Source organism: Lygodium microphyllum, chromosome 28 (genome assembly GCF_053477565.2).
Source record: "Lygodium microphyllum isolate KBCC chromosome 28, Lygodium_microphyllum_v1.1.10, whole genome shotgun sequence".
NCBI lineage: Eukaryota > Viridiplantae > Streptophyta > Polypodiopsida > Schizaeales > Lygodiaceae > Lygodium > Lygodium microphyllum.
In genome coordinates, this window is record NC_141162.1 from 11,020,083 (window position 1) to 11,041,108 (window position 21,026).

At 41.0% G+C, this 21,026-nt stretch overlaps 1 protein-coding gene across 1 annotated transcript; it reads left to right on the forward strand.

The window, feature by feature from the left end:
* The first annotated feature begins 18,219 nt into the window (after positions 1-18,219).
* On the forward strand, positions 18,220-19,056 carry LOC148011174 (uncharacterized). The gene is made up of 3 exons (XM_087669900.1): positions 18,220-18,444; positions 18,560-18,756; positions 18,879-19,056. Exons 1-3 carry the CDS (start codon positions 18,220-18,222, stop codon positions 19,054-19,056), a joined length of 600 nt encoding a protein of 199 aa, XP_087526026.1.
* The last annotated feature ends 1,970 nt before the right edge of the window (positions 19,057-21,026 follow it).

A 21,026-nucleotide genomic window follows, 5' to 3' on the forward strand; every position in this document is an offset into this window, starting at 1 on the left:
TGACATGTCATGCACTACTGCTATTCTTTAACATAAACATATATTGCGCATCATGCATGCATCATCACTTGGGAGCTCCCAAGGAGAATACTAAACCATTCACAATAAAGGGAGCAATGGTGTTGAATAATCACAACAAATAATAACATTCCAAAGTTTTGCATTACCCAAAAGGAGTACAATATCTAGAAAGGTTCCAAGATCTTCATGTAACAAAAAGGACATGTCACACCCTAATGAAGTGCATGATGATGAGTCCTCCAGAACAATGAATGAGCCATGCTTACGTTGGGCTTCCTACATAACAAGGCATATCTTACGTGTTTGCCCTAACACAAAGGCAAGGTCAGTGGGGGTTAGTGCAGGCTGATGTATGACCATGTGCTCCTTGGGTTGAAGGCCAAGTATGTGCATGTACACATAATACATATGTTTGCAAGCAAGAAATGCCTTTTGGGTAGATTCTCTTTTTTGAAAATCAGGACAAGTGCACCTAGGCTCTTCTTTGATGTGCACATCATAACAACTCTCTGTCAAGACTCGAAATACTGAATGTTGTCTCCCAAGTTGCACTACCTCCTCCAAGAATGTCACAACCATGCAACCAGCTGCCTCTATTCTCTTTTGTGCATCTTTGGAAATTCCATGTCTCCACTTGCGTCTTCTCCTGCTTGAACCACATTCTGTAGAAATAGGAGGTTTGCTCTTCTCGTTCCTTGGTGGTGCTGTAAAGCAGGCAAACTTGAAACCAGCCTGTCTTAGGCGGCTGCTACACTCTTCCTTCGATATATTTGTTCCTATATCATGTCAAGATTGTGGGAGAGAAGGAAGGAGTCTCGCTTGAAGCTTTCTTGCTTGCACAATGGGGGAAGACACACAAGGGTGGAGGCTGAAAACAGTTTTCCTCTTCTTAGTTGTGTAAGCCAAAAGAACTCTAGTACAAAGAAATAGAAGAACCCTATATATGGGTCTCAAACCAAACTCAACTAACTAAGGTGGCATACTAACTGAGCCACGAACTAGAGTAGATAAGGATAGCTATCATGTAGCTATTATTCATGGGCGGTGTACCAACCGCATCTGCAACTGACAAGTCGGTGACATAAATATACAACGGTCACCCTGGCGTATCACGAGTGGAGCTCGATATCTCAACACTCCCCCTCGAGCTCAATCCCAATTCCTGCACACCAAGCAGGTCTCTGAACTTGCGCAGCTTCTCTGCGCCCAATGCCTTCGTGAATATGTCAGCTACCTGATCCTCTGTGCTGACATAAACTAGATCAATAAGACCTAGTAAAACCCTCTCTCGCACATAGTGATAATGCACCTCAATGTGCTTTGTTCTAGCATGATAGACTGGGTTATTTGCCAAGTGTATACTACTCATGTTGTCACAATAAATGACAACTGGCCCATCTGTAGACTGATGCATATCATAAAGTAGCTTATGCAACCAAGCTACCTCACATGCAGCCATTGCTGCACCCCTGTACTCAGCCTCTGTGCTCGACAAGGCAACTGTAGGCTGTTTCTTGCTGCTCCAAGTGACTGCAGCACTCCCAAAAGAGAATACATATCCACTGGTAGATCGTCTATCAGAAATACTACCAGCCCAATCAGCATCAGTGTATCCATGCAACTGTATCTGAACCCCAGTCTCATAAAATAGTCCATACTGCAATGTGGACTTCACATACCTGAGTATGCGTCTAGCCGCATCCAAATGCGATTTCCTTGGAGCCTGCATAAACTGACTTACCAATCCAACAGCATAGCTCAAATCTGGCCTGGTAATAGTCATATAAATCAAACTTCCTACTATGCGTCTGTACATAGTAGGGTCTTCTAGAAGCTCACCTGCATCTGTGCTCAGCTTCACATTTTGCTCTAAAGGAACTGAAATAGGCTTACAGCCTGTCATCCCATATTTGGACAGCATGTCCAATCCATACTGCCTCTGCAAGAGCTGTATCCCACTTGGTGATCTAATCACCTCAATGCCCAAGAAATAACGCAGCTCTCCCAAATCCTTCATCTCAAACTTCTGCTTCAATAGCATTTTCACATGAAGGATATCTTCATCACTGTCACCTGTCATAATCAAATCATCAACATAAATGACAAGCAGCATAATACCTTTCTCTGTTTTTCTCACATAAAGTGAGAAATCTGCCTTGGAAATCTGAAAGCCAATAGTGACAAGATACTGTCCTATCTTGTCAGACCATGCTCTAGGTGCTTGCTTCAAGCCATACAAGGCTTTCTTCAACCTGCAAACAAACTCAGGATGAACAGCATGCACATAACCTGGTGGCTGCTCCATATAGACCTCTTCTTGCAAATCACCATGCAAGAAGGCATTCTTTACATCCATCTGATGTAAAGACCATCCCTTTGATGCAGCCATAGCAATGACTGCTCTTACGGTTGCCATCCTTGCAACCGGACTAAATGTTTCTTCATAGTCAATACCATATGTTTGTGCATACCCCTTGACTACTAATCTTGCCTTGTATCTGTTCACAGAACCATCTGCATTGTGCTTCACCTTATAAACCCACTTACAGCCAATTGCATTCTTACCTTTAGGCAAAGGTACCAATTCCCATGTAGCATTTTCTTCCAAGGCATCCATTTCTTCATCCATGGCTTTCTCCCATTTTTCTTTTCCCATGGCTTGCTCAAAAGAAGTGGGTTCTGGTTCCTGTATCACCTTGACCATATATGCATAGTGAATGGCTGTAAATCCATCATATTTCAGCCTATCCACAGGATACCTAACTCTGGTAGACCTGCGCAAAGTGGGTTCACTCCCAGGTGCTCTCAAAACATCCCTGGTCTTCCTTACTCCAGGTGTAACAATAGAGGGGATACCCAACTCATCATCAATGCTCTGTTCTGAGCCACTGGATTCACCATCCACATAAGAGTGACCTGCATTCACATCAAACATGGGCTGATCAACCTTCTCTTTTCCTTTTCGTGATACCTGCATACCACTATCTGCATTACTTTGAGAAGATTCTCCTGATCTCAATCTTCCTGTCCATGGGGAAGAAAGTGAACCACTGCTAGAGGACGCTCCAGGTCCACTAATATTTTGTGACTGCTGCTGTGAATTCTGTGTAGCATTACCATTTTGTGCATCTTCATCATCAATCACATTTACTGGTTTATACCAGCTACTCATCTCATCAAAAACAACATCTCTGCTCACTGTAAACTTACGAGTAGAAGGGTTATAGCATCTATACCCTTTTTGCTGCAGAGAGTAACCAATAAAGATGCACTTCTCAGCTTTTGGATCCAACTTGGATCTCAGCTCATCTGGCACATGTACATAGGCAATGCAACCAAAAATTTTCAAATGAGAAATATCTGGTTTCCTACCAGTATACCTCTCCTCTGGAGTCATTCCATGTATTGCTGCAATGGGAGTCCTGTTCATTATGTAGACTGCTGTAGCAACTGCTTCAGCCCAATAAAAATCTGGCAAGTCTTTTTCATTGAGCATGGCACGAGATACCTCTCCAATATGCCTGTTCTTCCTTTCTGCAATTCCATTTTGTTGTGGGGTATAACTGCATGAATATTGCTGCTTTATGCCATGCTCCTGCAAGAACTTTGCAAACTCATTTGAGAGGTACTCTCCCCCTCCATCTGACCTCAGGCATTTTATTTGCAGACCTGTTTCTTTTTCAGCCATAGCTTTAAGGGTTTTGAAATGCCCAAAAACTTCACTTTTCTTTTTCATAAAATACACCCAAACTTTTCTGCTATAGTCATCAATAAAAGTGACAAAATAATGACAGCCTCCAAGAGATGCAGCTTTAGTAGTCCACACATCAGAGTGGATTAATTCCAATGGCTTCTCACTCTCTTGAACATGTCTAGGAAATGGTTTCCTTGCCTGTTTTCCAAACTGACAGGCTTCACATACCTTATGCATTTCTGCAACCTTGAATTTGGGCAATCCTGCAACAATATTTTGGGCCTGCATTGATTTAAGTCGCTGTACATTAACATGACCAATGCGTTTATGCCAGATATCAATATCTGCAACTACACCGGTCCCATGTGCAAACATTGCTGCACTCAATTCAGACATGTCTGCATCCAATGTAAACATTCTGCCCTTCTTCTTTCCTTTTGCTATCAAGCGACCTTTATTTTTCATATCCTCAACAAAGCATCCATGAGGATTAAATCTGACCTGCAAGCCCTGTTCAACCATTTGACCAACTGAAACCAGATTCTTGGTGATATTCGGGACATGAAATACATCGGACAGGTATTTCTTTTTCCCATCCTGCATAGACAAATGAATTTTTCCAATCTGCACAATAGGATGTGCAGTATCATCACCAGTCTCCACAAATCCTGGTTTTTCCATTTTCCTTGCATCCTCCATCCATTCTGCATGACCTGTCATGTGGTTTGATGCACCTGAGTCAACATACCATACATCATTGCTTTCTTCTGCACTTGTCACAGAATTGTTCATGTGCTGCACCATGAACAAATGCTCATTTCTGTCATCACCCTGTCTGTTAGAAGATGCATAATTCCCTTGTTGCAGTTTTCCATTCATGATGTCATTCTGCTTTTTATAGCAGTCTTTAGCCATATGACCCATTTTACCACAATAGTAGCATTCAACATTACTGTTTGCATTTTGACCTCTTTGCCATCCACCACGACCTCTTTGGCTCCCCCTGCCTCTAGAGTTACCACGTCCTCCTCCATAGGACTGGTTTTCTTGAGTTTGCTGCATATTCTGATTTCTACCACGGCCTCCAAATCGGCCTCCTCTACCTCTGCCTCTACCTCTTCCAGCATTTGAGTAGAAGACAGCTTCTTTTGAAGTTCCTCCTGAAGAAGATGCACCACCATTTCTCTGCTCCTCAGAAATTAGAAGAGCAATCAACTCCTCAAAATCAGGAAATCTTTCACGAACTGAAATGGATGTCCGAAACTGTGCATAATCCTTTCCTAGACCATTCAAGGTCACGGAAACTAAATCATCATCTTCCACTGGCGACCCAATGGAAGCAAGTGCATCTGCAATCTTCTTCACCTTCATGTGGTAGTCGTTGATGCTCATATTTTCTCTTTGCACATTGTGCAACTCTTGCTTGAGCTGCATTTTCCTGGCTTGCGTATTTGTGCTATACATTTTTGACAAAGTATCCCATGCCTCCTTTGGCGTACTTGCATCCTGAATATGCACAATCATAGAGTCTGAAATGCTGATAGACAGCCAATACATAACTTTCCTGGCTCTCTCATGCCATGTTTTAAATGCCTGCATTTGTTGTTGATTGGGAACATCAGGAAGAACTGGTTCTTCTTCATTTCCTGCAACAAATTCCCAATATCCTTTTCCCATAAGGAAATTCATCATTCTAAACTTCCATGCCTGGAAGTTGTTCTTGTCAAGCTTTTCAGTGACAATCTGTGAAAGAGAATCAGACGCCATTACAGAATACTGCAAGAAATTCTGTCACTGCAAAAAACACAGCTTCACCCTCACAAGGGCAAATCTGCAAAACTGGCGAAAGTGGTATTTGACCACACAGTCACTTCCTAGTGACGATTTTGTATAAACAGGAACCAAGGATGATTCTGAAACTCCCAATGTCTCTGCGCACAAGCCTACGATGCAATTTCTACAGTAACTTTTCACCGACCTGTAGAACAGTGGTCGCACAGCATAAAACTGAGCCTTTTCTTGAGTGCGTGCAGAAAACTTCCGTCTGCAAAACAGGCCCCGAAATGGCCTCAAATCAAAAAAACAAGGTCGCCAAGGGCTAAAGCCCTCTCCCGCAGCATATACTGCCCTCTTGCTTCACCGCGAAGGGCGTCTCAACCTGAGACAATGCACTCCTGCAATTTCCGGCTGTGCTACCTGCAGAGATCTGCTCCCAAAACAGGAAATGAAAGCAACACTGCTCCTCTTACCAGACCACCGCGAGCTTGGCTTGCTTTCTTGAGCTCCTTACCACGAACAAGGCTCTGATACCATGTCAAGATTGTGGGAGAGAAGGAAGGAGTCTCGCTTGAAGCTTTCTTGCTTGCACAATGGGGGAAGACACACAAGGGTGGAGGCTGAAAACAGTTTTCCTCTTCTTAGTTGTGTAAGCCAAAAGAACTCTAGTACAAAGAAATAGAAGAACCCTATATATGGGTCTCAAACCAAACTCAACTAACTAAGGTGGCATACTAACTGAGCCACGAACTAGAGTAGATAAGGATAGCTATCATGTAGCTATTATTCATGGGCGGTGTACCAACCGCATCTGCAATTGACAAGTCGGTGACATAAATATACAACGGTCACCCTGGCGTATCACGAGTGGAGCTCAATATCTCAACATATCAACTGGCCACAAAGATGGAACAATTGGTGATGCTATCACTTGTTTCTGCACAGCGTTTGTATGCTTGACATCATGATTACAGAACCATATCCATTGTGCAATGGCCTTGTTCTTATAGGCTCTCTCAGACCAAAAGCATGGCGCGACTAACCCCACTTGCCGACTCTGTAATTTGCTGCTGCAATTCTTTCTACCCTCCATACCAAAACACTTTCTCACACAGTTAGGTGGTGTCCTTCGTAAAGCCCACTCCTCCTGTGCCACTTCTACCTCTTCTACGTGGGTTGACGTTTCCGCATTTGGTGCACTTACTCCACTTGCAAAGGGCTTGATTGGTATCTCCTCATCCTCTTGAATACATATCTCTTCCATCTTTCCATCGTCAAACTGTATACTCCGCGGCCTGCCCCCTTGATTTTCCTTTGCCTTGACTCCATCACGTATCCCAGTCTATGAGAACTTACAGTTGCTCCACCTCCCTTCTTTTTTCTTTGCACAGTCTCCCTATCACCTTGCATTATAGGCTCCTCGTACAAAGGACTTCCAGCTACAACACCTTGCAACGCACGTGCAAGAGAGGTGGGATTTGGGGATTCCCTTTTGCTGGCACTAGCGAACAAAGACTCCATAGAAGGCCCAGATCCAATAAACCTCCTTGTGGTATAGCCCAATCTCTTTGCACATTGAATATATGCATTCAAAACATCACTAACACATGCATCATAAAGTGATATCTTTCATTTTCCACCCTCACCTGCTAACCAGCTAGCATGGACACTTTCTGATAAGTTTATGCTTGGAATTTGAGCATGTTCCCAAGGACTTTTGTTAGCCTACGAAGTCAAATCCAAAAATAGAATCAGTAGCTCTCCCCATTGCTACATTGTGCAACAAATCTTAATGAGCTGGAAAAAATGTCACACTTACATGAGATTCAATTCCTCCCCAATGGGCAATTCTTTGCTCCCACCATTTCAACCACCTATCCAAAGCCTTGATGTGTTCCTTGTTTACATTTCGTGCCCACCAATCTCGGATAGCAGAGGCTTGAAGTGAGGCTAGTTGAGTTGTCGTTGCTAGCCTCCATGCTTCACACAATTCAATGTGGTGCATTTGTTTATCCACAGTGACTAATTTCTTGGTATGCTTTTGCAAACTTTGCTCCCAATGAAAAAGACAAGAACGCTCCCTCCCTTCCATTATGTTATGAGGCCCTCCATTGTACACAGCCCTTATTGCCATCCAATTCGCACTTGCCTCATCGGACATAAATCTAGCAAAGTCAGGTGGATCATGGCCACATTGAACCATGACAGAGTTCAAATTTCTCCAAAACAGGATTTGAGACTCTTCGTCCTCCTCTTTAAATTCACATATTGCAATTATTGTAATGCTCTCATGCTAGTTCATGATTGATACATTAGTATAGTGTTCATTAACAACAATTTAATTTCAATAAAAGCTTTAATTATGTTGCCACATACCCGTGATCATAAACTGAACAAGACATAGTTGCCCACCCATCAATCGTATGGGTATGATCAAAGTGCACCCATGCACGTCATAAATCTCCAGTCCCTATTCGCCTCATACGATTCACTAAGTCCACCCCTGATGCTGGTCCCTTGGTGGACATTTTAAACAAGAAGCACTTCTCCTTGGCATCACCTTGTCCCGAAAATCTACTTCCATGGAAAAATGGGAAGACACAACGTTTTTGCAAAAGAAGTATGTTGTCATACCCATCACCAACCACCTGACCTTGTTTGGCTCTCTCTTGTGAAACAATGCCTTTGAACCTATGTGTTTATTAGAGGGTTATTTCAAATGCAGGACATACATTGTAAGCAGAAAATAATAATGCACAAGCTTACCCTTTATTCTGCACAAGTGGCATCATTTCTTCTAGAAAACGATTAAGGTCCACCTCAGTCGCCTCTGACTCATCTTCTTTTGTTAAAGATTCAAACAACATCTGCCGAGCGACTAGCATCTGTATTTTTCGTGGGCCTCCCTTTTCGATCTTTAGGACCGTGCTCACAAGCCTCCGCACCTTGTCAAGGGTTGCCCTTTTTGTGCCATGTTGAACACTGTGAGCATGCTCCCCAACATGGATCACCAAACGTGTCATTGTAGGATCCAGTGGCAACACATAATAGATCATGCATTTGCAAATGGCTGCACAAGTAGCAACATTTTGACAATAGTGACATGTTATCTTGGAGTTTCCCTCACTTGCAGGATAACCCATGCTCACGGTTCTATCCAAGTGACCATGGAAAAAAACATCATTGTATTTTCCCTCTGTTATGTAGTAAGGACAAGTGATCCTGAGACATTCAAGACTTCCAAGACAATAGCTCAAGCGCACAGTGCACTCAATTGCCATATTTGTTTGTGAAGGCCGCGACCACAGGTGACCATCATATTTTTTTTCCATACCCATCATTAGTTTCTTGCTATGTGTGGCTGGAAGCTCAAAAGCAATTGTGCCATTATACTCGATTGGGAGCTCATCCACCCTTCGTGGAGGTCCACAGAGCGCTAGTAAATTTTTCAATCTACCCATTCTAGCTTTCTCCTCAATGAAGGCTGCAATGGAGTTATCATAGGAAGATAAGTCCTCGCTTTGGCTGCCCACACATAGGTCCTCCCTGTTGAACAGTGCGTGAGGGAGACGAGGAATGGAGGAAGAGAGAGGAGAAGAGAGACACGAGACACCAGAAGTGGAACCCCAGAAGTGTGTCAACTGAGCACACATGATAGGAATATATAGAGGGGACCTGGGGCGCTATATATAGACAGACTATATATAGCTAACACCCCCGCTCAAATAAATGTCCCTTACTATGGATGAAAAAACCCTTGGGGGCTCAAGGGAAAAACCCACAGCTCTATATAGGCCTACCGTTATATTAATACTCAAAATATAAAATTACAAAGTTGAACTTACAAGAGCCTATTCATAGGCATCAAAGGAGCTACATCACTCTTGAATTACAATAGATGAAGGAATCAAAGGAGATAAAGGGCCATGAAATTGCTTCATCTTGAGTGTGGATATAATCGGCTATGCCAGCATAATCTGTGACATCAAAAACTTAATAGAAAATGTTATATCAACATTAGAACACAATCATAATGTCATAAATCAACTCAGCAGCTAGAATATATGATAAAAATTTCATCAGCTCATCAGCTAGAATATACAAAATAGCAACTAGCATACCACCAGCAAATGGAAAGAAGAATTGATGAGATGAGCTTTATCAAGACGAAAACATTAGCTGCAACATCAACTCCTTGCTAGAATAGATAAAATATCAAGTAGAATAAACATAAGCTTGAACAGACGAATCACTTGAAAATAGACAAACAATAGCTGGAAACAATGAAACATCAGCAGGAAAGAACAAAACACAACTAGGAACAACGAAACATCAGCTGGAATAGATGAATAACAGCTGGAAACAATGAAACATCAGCTCGTATATCATAAGCTAGAATAGATAAACATTAGAATAGAAAACAAAAAGAATGAAGCATTAGCTGGAACAACTCAAGAGCTAGAATAAAGAAGAACAAAGAACGAAACATGGTTTGGAACAACTCAACAACCAGCTACAATAAAGAACGAAATATCAGCTGGAACAACTCAACAGCTGGAATAATAAGAAACAAAACATCAACTGGAACATTTCAATAGTTGGAATAAGAATGAAATGAAATATCATCCCATCAGCTCGAAACATTTCTTATTGAGGAGAGAATCTTGTTGGCTTTCCCCGACAAGATATCCTTCCAATTGACCTAGTACAGGTGGCAATGAAAGACAACTTTATACAACCAACTCATGGTGTTTAAAATAAAAAATAAAAAATAAATCGAAAGCAAATTCTTGTCCCTAGTACCATGCCATTTCTATTTAGCATAAAATTCACATAAAAGTATATATTGCTTGGCCTTCCAACATTGGTTGGATTAGTATATAGCTCTCACTAGAAGCTTTATTGATCACATGCACAATATCTATCATTCTAGTTCATTAATCACATCTAATATTGCAATATCTATCATAGTTAGGTTTAGCCTGTAAGACAAATGACTAGTATGCCTCTATGTTGGCTTCTCTCTTGGTAGATTAGCATCTTCCCGATTTCTAGTCTATCCAATTCATCAACCAAAGATCATCAGTTGGAAACATAATATCAAGACAAAACATTTGCTAGAAAACAAATCATCAACTAGAATATCATTAGCCCATTAGTTGAAACATAAAATAAGACAAAACATGAACAAAATATGATCAATTGGAATATAAATGAAATGAGATATCAAAATGAAACATCTATTGGAACATCATTAGCTAGAATAATATATCAATATGAAACAATTGTTGGAGCATCATTAGCAAGAATATAAACTAAACAAATTAGAATATCATTAAATAAAATATCAAGACGAGAATATAAACTAAACAAATTAGAATATCATTAAATAAAATATCAAGATGAAAATGTTAGCTAGATCATTATTTCCTTAGCTGAAATAAATGAAATATTAATATGATAAAATAAGCTTACTAGGACAAAATAGGCTTACTAGAATATCCTAAAAGAGTGAAATGAACTCATTAGCTATAGTACGAAGACATCAACTAGAAAATCATTAGCTGGAAAAGATGATCATTAGCTAGCATTATTTAAATTCATTAGCTAGACAAAACAAAACAAAACATAGCTAGAAGAGATAAATATGAGAGCTAGAATGCTCAAGCTACTAGTAGCCTAAACTGTGCAAGTGAAAATGCAGCTGGAAAACGAAACATCACCTAGAGGCTTATTAGCTAGAATATATGAACATTGACTGGAACGAAACATCAGCTTGATTATCATTAGTTGAATATAGAACGAAACATAAGCTAGATTACTAGTAGCTGGTTAGCTGGAATATAGAGGGAAATTATTCAAGCCACTTATAGCCTAAATGGTGAAATCATATTAAAAATATATAAATGATAGAAAATTAATGATAGCCTTGCCTTACAAGACGAAATAATGATGATAAAATTACTAGCTTACCTTACAAGATGAAATCATAGAAACAATAATATATGGAGACAAATAATGAGACAAGGTTATATATCCACAATAGAAACAAGAATATATGATGAGATAGAGAAAAGAACGTTTATTCTTTTCTATCTTTAGTGCTTTTCAAGCTTGATCGAGCAACAGTACTATTCTTGATATTGAAAAGTTTATTTAGCAGCAATGAGATAGAGAAAAGAACGTTTATTCTTTTCTATCTTTAGTGCTTTTCAAGCGTGAACGAGCAACAATACTATTCTTGATATTGAAAAGTTTAGTCGTTGTTACCTGGTTCCTCGCAGGTATGAGGGCACCCTCAACCTCTTTGAGAAGGACATCCTCATGAATGCGAAGTAGTCAACGAGGACGACAGTGCCACGGGCCACGAAGCTGTAGATCAAGGACTGCTGCCCCATGGCGAGACGCGCCTTCTGTCAGACTCTCTATCTCTCTCTCTCTCTCTCTGAGGGAGGGACGGCCCGGGAGGGTCGAAAAGCCTAAACGGAAGAACAAGGGAGGTGAAGAAGAAGACGGAGAAGGAGATCGCATCGGCCGCAAGCCCATCCAGCTGCAGGGCTTCCTCTTCATGGCCGTCTTCATGCTCTCCCTAGGGATCCCCTACAAGATTTGGCGGGACAACAACCACCTCGGGTTCGTCATCATCTATGCCATCGCTTTATTCTTCAACAACTTTGGGCCCAATACGACCACCTTCATAGTGCCTGCGGAGTGCTTCCCATCGCACACAAGGAGGAGCCTTCGGCTTCTCGTTCTCTGTGCAGGACCCAGACCCTGCAAAGGTTGAACCTGGCCACAGACTGAGTGCTTCCCGTCGAGATTCCGCACCAGCTGCCATGGAATCTCGATAGCTATCAGAAAGCTCAGGGTGGTTCTGCGGGCCTTCGGCTTCTCGTTCTCTATGCAGGACCCGGACCCCGCCAAGGTTGAACCTGGCCACAGACTGGGTAGGCCTACCTCCACTGCAGATTAGCAAGATCTCAAGTGGCAATATAAAGCCATAACCAAATTGTAATTACCATGATTATATCACATCTTCAAAGCCATAACTCAAGTCAAAACTTGCAACAAAGTATAGCCATAAAGATTTATTAACATATATATGATATAAAAGCAATATATATGAGCAACATAAATATGAAACCATATACATGAAAGTAAGATCTAAGAATGAACAAAGAATAAAAACTTATCTTTGCATAATTGTGAAACCTCGCTCTGATACCATGTTGAACAGTGCGTGAGGGAGACGAGGAATGGAGGAAGAGAGAGGAGAAGAGAGACACGAGACACCAGAAGTGGAACCCCAGAAGTGTGTCAACTGAGCACACATGATAGGAATATATAGAGGGGACCTGGGGTGCTATATATAGACAGACTATATATAGCTAACACTCCCCGACATTTGTGTCATCAACATCCTTCTTGTTATCTGAGGGTATGTCAAGACACACTGGAGTTGATTTGCTACAACCAGGAGTACAATCAATGTAGTTGTCAATCTCATCTTCTATTGACTCAATACTGTTAGAGATGCACACATAGTCATTTGAGTGCATGATAGAGTAGGTGGCTGATAATGTACTATCAATCAGATAGTGCGCATGCCCTTGATGATCCCATCTTGGAGACATAGTGACGTTGTTTGTTCCACCATCATTCTCTATGACGGCTTGCAACCCTTGGAATTTTTTTGTTGGAGGCAATAAATTCTGTAGGTAGTACTCACTCAAAAGAATCTCTCCATTTCTTAATGAAATCCTGTGCTTTAAGCAATCACTGGCTAGTCTCCATGTCAAAATAGCAAAACTCGACATGTTGTGCCCTCTGGTGGGTTAGTATTTGATGAAGAGAAGAAAACTCTGAATATAGCTCACAGTGTGTATTTGATGAAGAGAAGGCAACAGTTCACCGTCGGATGACTGTGTAGAGAAAAAAGGGAGGCATGGAGGAAGTTACAAGAGGGTTAGAATAACCTTGAAGCTATAGCAACCGTCACTACAAGCAGAGATGACTAAATAATGAATATGCACACTCATCAAAATTTAAAAGCCACAGTCATTCATCAACATTTAAGAGTGATAACAAATAAGCATAATCATTAGAAATCAAAAGAAAATTTTATGACTCAACCACCCACCATTCTTCACCTTTATGCACTCATAATTAAGAGCTCTCGCCCCATGATTTTGTCAAAATAATATTGTAAATTAGATTAAATTAATATTTTTAAAATTTATTTATGTTGTATTAATTATTTAATTATTTAACGGCTAACTAATTACCTAATTACGTAATTACCTAATTATTTAAATATTTAACGACTAACTTCTTTATTAGGGTTATTAAGTATGGCGAAACTCTCTTCCTCAACTCTCTCCTCTCTTTGCTCTCTCTCTCTCTCTCTCTCTCTCTCTCTCTTATCTCCCTCTCTCTCTCTCTCCCTTCTCTCTTTCTCCCTTCTCTTTCTCCCTTCTCTCTTTCTCCCTTCTCCCTTCTCTCCCTCTCTCCGTCTCTCTCTCTCTCGACACACACACAAGAACTCTCTGTCTCCCTTCTCTTTCTCCCTTCTCTCCCTCTCTCCATCTCTCTCTCTCGCGACACACAAATCCTGCCCCACAACTCCTGCGCGACACACAGCTCCTGCGTGTGCAGCTCCAAGCGGCTTCGTGCAGCTCTGCGTGCAGCTCCAAGCGGCTTCGTACAGCTTCGTGTAGCCTCCAAGGTAAGAGATTGAAACCCCCCAATCGTGCGCGTCCACGCGGACTATGGGTGGGCTTATGCTTCCTCCCATGGCTTATGCTTCATCCCGTGGCTACAAGCGTGTGGCTTCGTCCCGTATGCACAGAGAACTCTCGATCTCTCCCTTATGCTCGCGTCCGCGCAACCGTTGAGTCCGACGGGCCTCCAAGGTAAGAGATTGAAGCCCCCCAATCATCGGCGTCCGCGCGGACGATGGGTGGGCTTATGCTCGCGTCCACGCAACCGTTGGGTGGGCTTATGCTTCGTCCCGTGGCTTCAAGCGTGTGGCTTCGTCCCGTATGCTTCGTGAGAAATCTCTTTCTCTCCCTTATGCTCGCGTCCGCGTAACCGTTGATTCCGTGCCTCCAAGGTAAGAGATTGAAGCCCCCCAATCGTCTGCATCCGTGCGGATGATGCGTGGGCTTATGCACAAGCGTGTGGCTTCGTCCGTGGCTTCGTCCCGTATGCACAAGGCCCCCAATCGTGCGCGTCCGCGCAGATGATGGGTGGGCTTAAAGAGGTTGATTGTGTTATTAATCTTAAAGAGATTGATTGTGTTGTTAATCTTTAACCTTAAAGAGATTGATTGTGTTGCTAATCTAAAAGAGATTGATTTTGTTGTTAATCTTAAAGAGGTTGATTGTGTATCTATTTGCAAGTGTGTAGAGAAAGTTATGGCACCTAAAAGAGTGCTTAGAAAGAGAAAGAAATGTGTGTCACCTCATAGTAGCCGTGAAGTCTGTATGAAGCTACGTTCAGGATGTGTTCCTGGGTGGATCTTAGAGCAAGAAGCATCATCGCGTTTGAGATCAGTGGACACTCCTTCAACAAAGAAAGGATGTGGTCCAAAAAGATGTGTCTACATTGATGACAAAGCACAAATGGATGGGGACTCCAATACAATTGATGGGGTTGCGGAGCACACAGGTAGTCACTTATGTGTCCATTTCATTTACATATGACTCTTTGTTCAATGTTATGTATTATATATGATTGGTTTAATGCTATTGTTTTTTATTGTTACTTATTAATATTTGCTCCTACAGAGACTAATGTGCAGCATGATAGTCTAGATGACAAAGAAGAGGTGAGTGGTGATAGTGATCAAGGGGACAATGATGATGAAAAAGAAAATAAGCACTCAAGGAACTTAGGCAAGCAAGTCTCTCTAGGACTGATGAAGGATGTGCTGAGTTAATTTTATATAAAAAAGAGGACGCTGCCTCCTCTTGTGCCTCTTTGCAAATTAGTGGCTCATGAGGCAGTCAGATTTGCTACGGATGATGCCGAGTGGTTGATTCCTTCCTTTGATTCCACTGGTTATCTTGAGACTATGGGACACTTCCTTATGTCAGTTGAAGGTCCGAGAGGGGAGACCATGTCTGTGACAGCCAGCAATCTAGATGAATGGGGTCCAATATGGCGTCAAAGAAATGAGGATTTTGAGAGGGCTCTTGGAAGAGAGTGGCAAGACCTTAAGGGTAAAAAGTTCTTGGTTTGGGATGGAAACCACATGCTTAAAACGTGGTGGAAACACATCAAAGAAAGTAAGTTGTCCACTACATGAAAGTATTGAATGTTTGTATCCCATTCTTATTTTTGTTGGTTTTCAATTACAGAGTACTCCGATTGTGCTCACTACCATGTTAGTGTACGGTGCCAATTCATTGAGGTGCCAAAGGCGAAGGAAGCAGAGCTACTACTTGCACTAGACACCACCAACGCGTAAGTCTTCTTCCTTTAACTATGCTCCTTTTTGTAATATGTTACACTTACATTCTCATATTATGCTTTTGTTTGTTTTCAATAGTATTTCCAGAGCTCATGTTACTCCAAATATTGCGCATGAGGTGTATATGTTTCAAAAGTTTGATATTGCAAAAAAAGACTCCATTCTAGATAGATTGAGTCCGGCCATGAGGAAGTGGGCTGAGGTTGAGATGAGTATAGAGGCAAGGTATTATCATGGTGTTGCTCCATAGTATAACTCTCCTTGCGGTTTAATATCTCAGCTTGTATGGAAGGTGATTTTCTTTCTATGGCTCACTTGTATGAGATGTGCTTTTCTATCTCTAATCTAGTTTTTTTTTTGGAATGATAGGATGAATTTCATGTCTTCATCTCAAAAGAAACTGCAAAGCTTGAGGCTCTTGGTCTATATGAGGTAGAGAGGAAGAAACATTTGGAGAAGGCTACAAGGGTGGAAGAGGAGTGCCTTAAGGATAGGGGTTACAAATACCTATCCATTGCTAATCCCCAAAATGGTGATGAGTTCTTTAAGTTGTTATTTGGGCTAAAGTGGGATGATGCAAGCATGCTCAAGATCACAAGAGACAATCTGTATTGTCTCACAAGGTCAAAAATCCCTGCGGAAAGGTAATTTGTATATATAACGCAAGGTCTGTGTATGTGATGCTTTTTTCTTCAATGCTTTCTATTTGCATATATTGTTGTACATCACAAGAAAAAAATATTTTTGCATCTTATGAGTCTCACAAAGGCCAAAGACCCCCAATACCCGCATTTTGGTGATTATAAGCTCTTTCGGGTTTACATGAAGAAAGAGACATATTGGGCTCACTTGCATTCGGAGGCACTACTTCAGATTGATAAGATACAAGTAGAAGGTCCACAGCTACCAGATTCATTTGAGGAGTTCTTTAAGCTTAACATGAAGAATCATGTCATGCAGGTTGACTCAATGCAGTGCATTCATATTGCTTTCTTAAGTTCTTTCTTAAAATGTATATGTGCTAATGTTAAGCGCTTGTGAAACTTGTGTAGGCTTTTGTACACCTCTTGGATGGAGTGAAATATTGAGATGTTACAGAGAAGATGCCAGAGCTTACGTTTTCAGCCAAAAGTGTGATTTATAGGTTAGCATGTATTTTCATATTAGATTGTGTGTTTGATTTTCATATTAGATTGCATACATTTGCTTGCGTAATTCGCAAGAATGTTGCAGGTGGATACTACAATGTGTAGAAGAGAAGAGGTTGGATGCAGCTCCGCAATTCACAAGAGAGTGGATTGATGTTCGTGACGAGAACACTATGTATTCTCCATCATTACGTGAGAGAAAATTGACGACATGGGAGGCAAGTGTTTGCCCTTGGTGGCTGGATTACCCTGTGGGGGTTATCCCTAAGCAAGAGAAAGATCTACATGAGAGTAAGTACTTCAATCTATGTAAACATCTCGTCGCTTTTGTAGCAATAGTTTTTGTGCTCATGCATGGGAACTTAAGGGTGAATGATACTAGGTAGGATTCAAGGAGGGAGTTGATACTCATGAACCGCTTATCGCACCCACCACTGTGAGGAGCAAGCAACCAAGGCTACCAAAGGTGCCACCCAAGGTACTCAAGGTAATCCAGGGAGAAAAAATGTGCCAGAGTCCTCTATGGCGCCCACCACCTCCTTTGTTGTAGATTCATCCCTTGGTCGAGAGAATTGGGAGAGGCGGCCTATGACCCGTTTAGTAGGTGAGAAGTCTTATATTAACTTGAAATTCATTTGCTTTATTGGTCGCCCATGAAGATAGTTGTGTATGATTATTAAAAATAAATTACTTTGAAATAATTTTTGTAGGGTTCCAGTATCAAACATATGTTGATGCTCTATTAGTGGATGTGACCCAAATTGATAGATTTTCCCTTGATAAGTAGACATGACAACTACATATTGCAAGAACATCAATTTAAATGTTGCATATAGCATTGCATCATCGTTTACTTTGCATTAATGACTATGTTGTTTTGTGTATAGCATCACCAAGTTTTTTGCAACACAAAAGATACATCTTTATAGCAAAGATGGAGTTCCATGTCAAGAGGTGGCTCGATTGATATTTGCGGATTTTCCTACGAGTTTGTTTGTGGATGCTCTAGGTCCCATCCCATTGGGTAAGTTATGATTTCTATCACACAAGGTTTACATCAAACTCACTTCTCATATATCATAATGCCAATGTTGTTTGTAGAGGGCATGACTATTCCCAAGTGGAACACGTTCTCAAAGGGTCTAGTTATGGGTTGTATGGACCTTGCTCGTGAGTATTTGGCCGACCAGGGATTCTTAGTCACTATGTGCTTAGCAGAGCATATAGGTGAGTTTATTACGGATGCGGCAAGAGTGGGGCTTGTGCTTCACCGCACTTGGACACTCATGTGTGACTCCAAGGCTTATCAGTATCCCGTTACTAGAGAGGCGGTAAGATAACAAAGTTGGATACGTTGAACGTATGGTTGTATGTTCTAAATAAAGTTTGTGTTACATGCTTTAAATAAAAACATGGATCACTTATTCTATTTCCACTCGTGAATAGGTACTTGATCTTACTGTGTGTCTTTGGCATCGTGCTGGTCATGTTGTGCCTTGCTACGACAAAGAGGCTGGGGAGAAGATTTCAGAGAGATTGTTTTCAGTGTATCGTAGCTACATGATGGATGATTGTGTCTTTCCCATGGACGTTGATGGTGTCATTGTCAGAGGTGGAGCAGAGAGGTCTCATCTTTTCTTTCGGTAAGTAGTCTTGCATGTTTTTGCTCTCAGGTTACCTTGTATGGTATTTTCATTGTTTCTACTTGCATGGCCGCAAAGATTATGTATCTTGATTGGTGATATGTGATTGGTGATATGGTTAGGTGGTTACTAGCTACATTTATGAAATGCTACGACTATGTTTTGGATGTGTTTGCGGGGTGTGGTGGTTTGGCACGGGCCAGTACAGAGGAGATGAGACATTGCATGTGTCTAGAAATAGATGATGTGCTCTATGGGGAGTGTTTGTCCACCATAGTGTGTGGACCGGTACCATGCTGAGAGAGAGTGTGTTTTTTTTTTCGAGAGACTCTAGACATTTCATTTTGTTACTACTTTTATATGTTTATTATACACTTCGTCATGTGACTATGCCCGATTTTGTCTAAGAGATTACATGCATTGGGATCTTTGATTTGTTTTTAGGAAGAGTGTACCTTGCGACTATTTAACACGAATATATTTTACTAGTTTTCCGTTGGTTTTGTTTTCTTGATGTGTGTTCATGTAAATGCAACGTGTCGTACTCCTTAAGTAAGACTATTTATATGCAGAATGGATATGTTGCATGAAAAAGCTCGAAAAAAAGAGATTGATTAGAAAAGAACGAAAATGAAAGCCCGCAAAAATAAAATCCCCCTAGATAGCTTAGCTTTGTCCCAAAATTCCCAAAATCCACAAAGAAAAAAGCTACACGAGCTTTCCAAGAGGGTTTGGATACTAGAACACATGAAAAGGTGGGATGATAGTGTCAAATGAGCTGCCTATGAGAACCTGGATGCTAGAGGGGCATGAAAGGGTAGGATAACAATGTCATCCTACCCTTTTGTGCAATGTAATATCTAGGGTCTCCTCGCTAGTTCATCCAATGTCTTTTTTTGGTTTTTGGGCATTTTAGGACAAAAATAAGTCATTTTATCTATCAAATAACTTTTTTAAACTAAATATTTTAAATCATATTTTTATCACTTTTCATAGTCCAAAATATGAACATATATACCACGTAACATCAATTTGTAAAAGAATGTGATATTATAATAGTTGAATACAATTCCCTCTTTCTCTCTCTCTCTCTCTCTCTCTCTCTCTCCATTTCCATCTCTATGTCCCTTTCCATGAGAGACAGGGATAGAGAAAGAGAGAAGAAAAGAGAGAGATGGAGAGAGATGGTAAGATGTAGAGAATCCACAGGGTTGATTAAATATTTCTTGCAAAGAATAGTTAAATACCAAATCAGCCCCATCAAAAGAGAGGAGCTCCAACTCTTAAACTAATGGTTTCAAAAGGAGTTTAACTTTCAATCCTGAGCATGGTGCGATCAAGCAAAGGTTGAAATCGAGTAATCTATTTTAATTTGAAGACTATTGGTAGACTAAAGGACAAATGTAGTATTGTTGAAAAAACATAAAGACAAAAATAAGATGAAATTTATTGAGATTATTTATTGCAATGATTATTACATATCAACATTGTTTTGCAATCCAAGTTGATGTAAGATGCCTTTCTTGAAGAATGTGCTAAGGAGAAAAATACTCCTTACTCTCATTATCTATAAACCTTTGACCTAGCTTACATGTCCTTCTAGACCCTGGTTGGATTATGCCATCACATGTACTAGCTAAAAGGAAATAGAATAGATACATCTTGGTCTGTATGGACTACGTGACGAAGTGGTGTGAAGCCAAAACTCTCAAGTGAGATGATGGCATCAACATAGACTTATTCATGTACGAGAACATCATCACCCATTTTGGCAGTCTCCTAGAGCTTGTCAATGATAGAGGTACGCAGTTCCTTAATAAGATTATGGAAGAATTGACAAAGCTATACAAGATCCGCCATCGCAAGTCCACACCCTACTACCCCAGAGCCAATTGCCAAGTCAAATTTACCAATTGCATCATTTGTTCAATTCTGACAAGAACAATTGCTACACATCATTATGATTGGGATGATTGACCTATAGAGGCCCTCTGGGCATACAAAACCTCCCATAAGGTTACTACATGATAAACCCCTTTCTACTTGGTGTATGGTATAGAAGCCATCTTCGCTGTTGAGTTAGAGCTACCCTCTTTGTGCATGGCTATCAAAGAGTGCTTGGGAGATAACAAGTCCTTGCAAGACCATCACTTGCACTTGGTGGTGCACAAATCGGATGCCATATGCGTACATAGCGAGTGCTGGAAGGTCCCCAAGAACAAATAACTCTACTTTTTGCTCAAAATCCAAGAGAATAGACTTACACAACA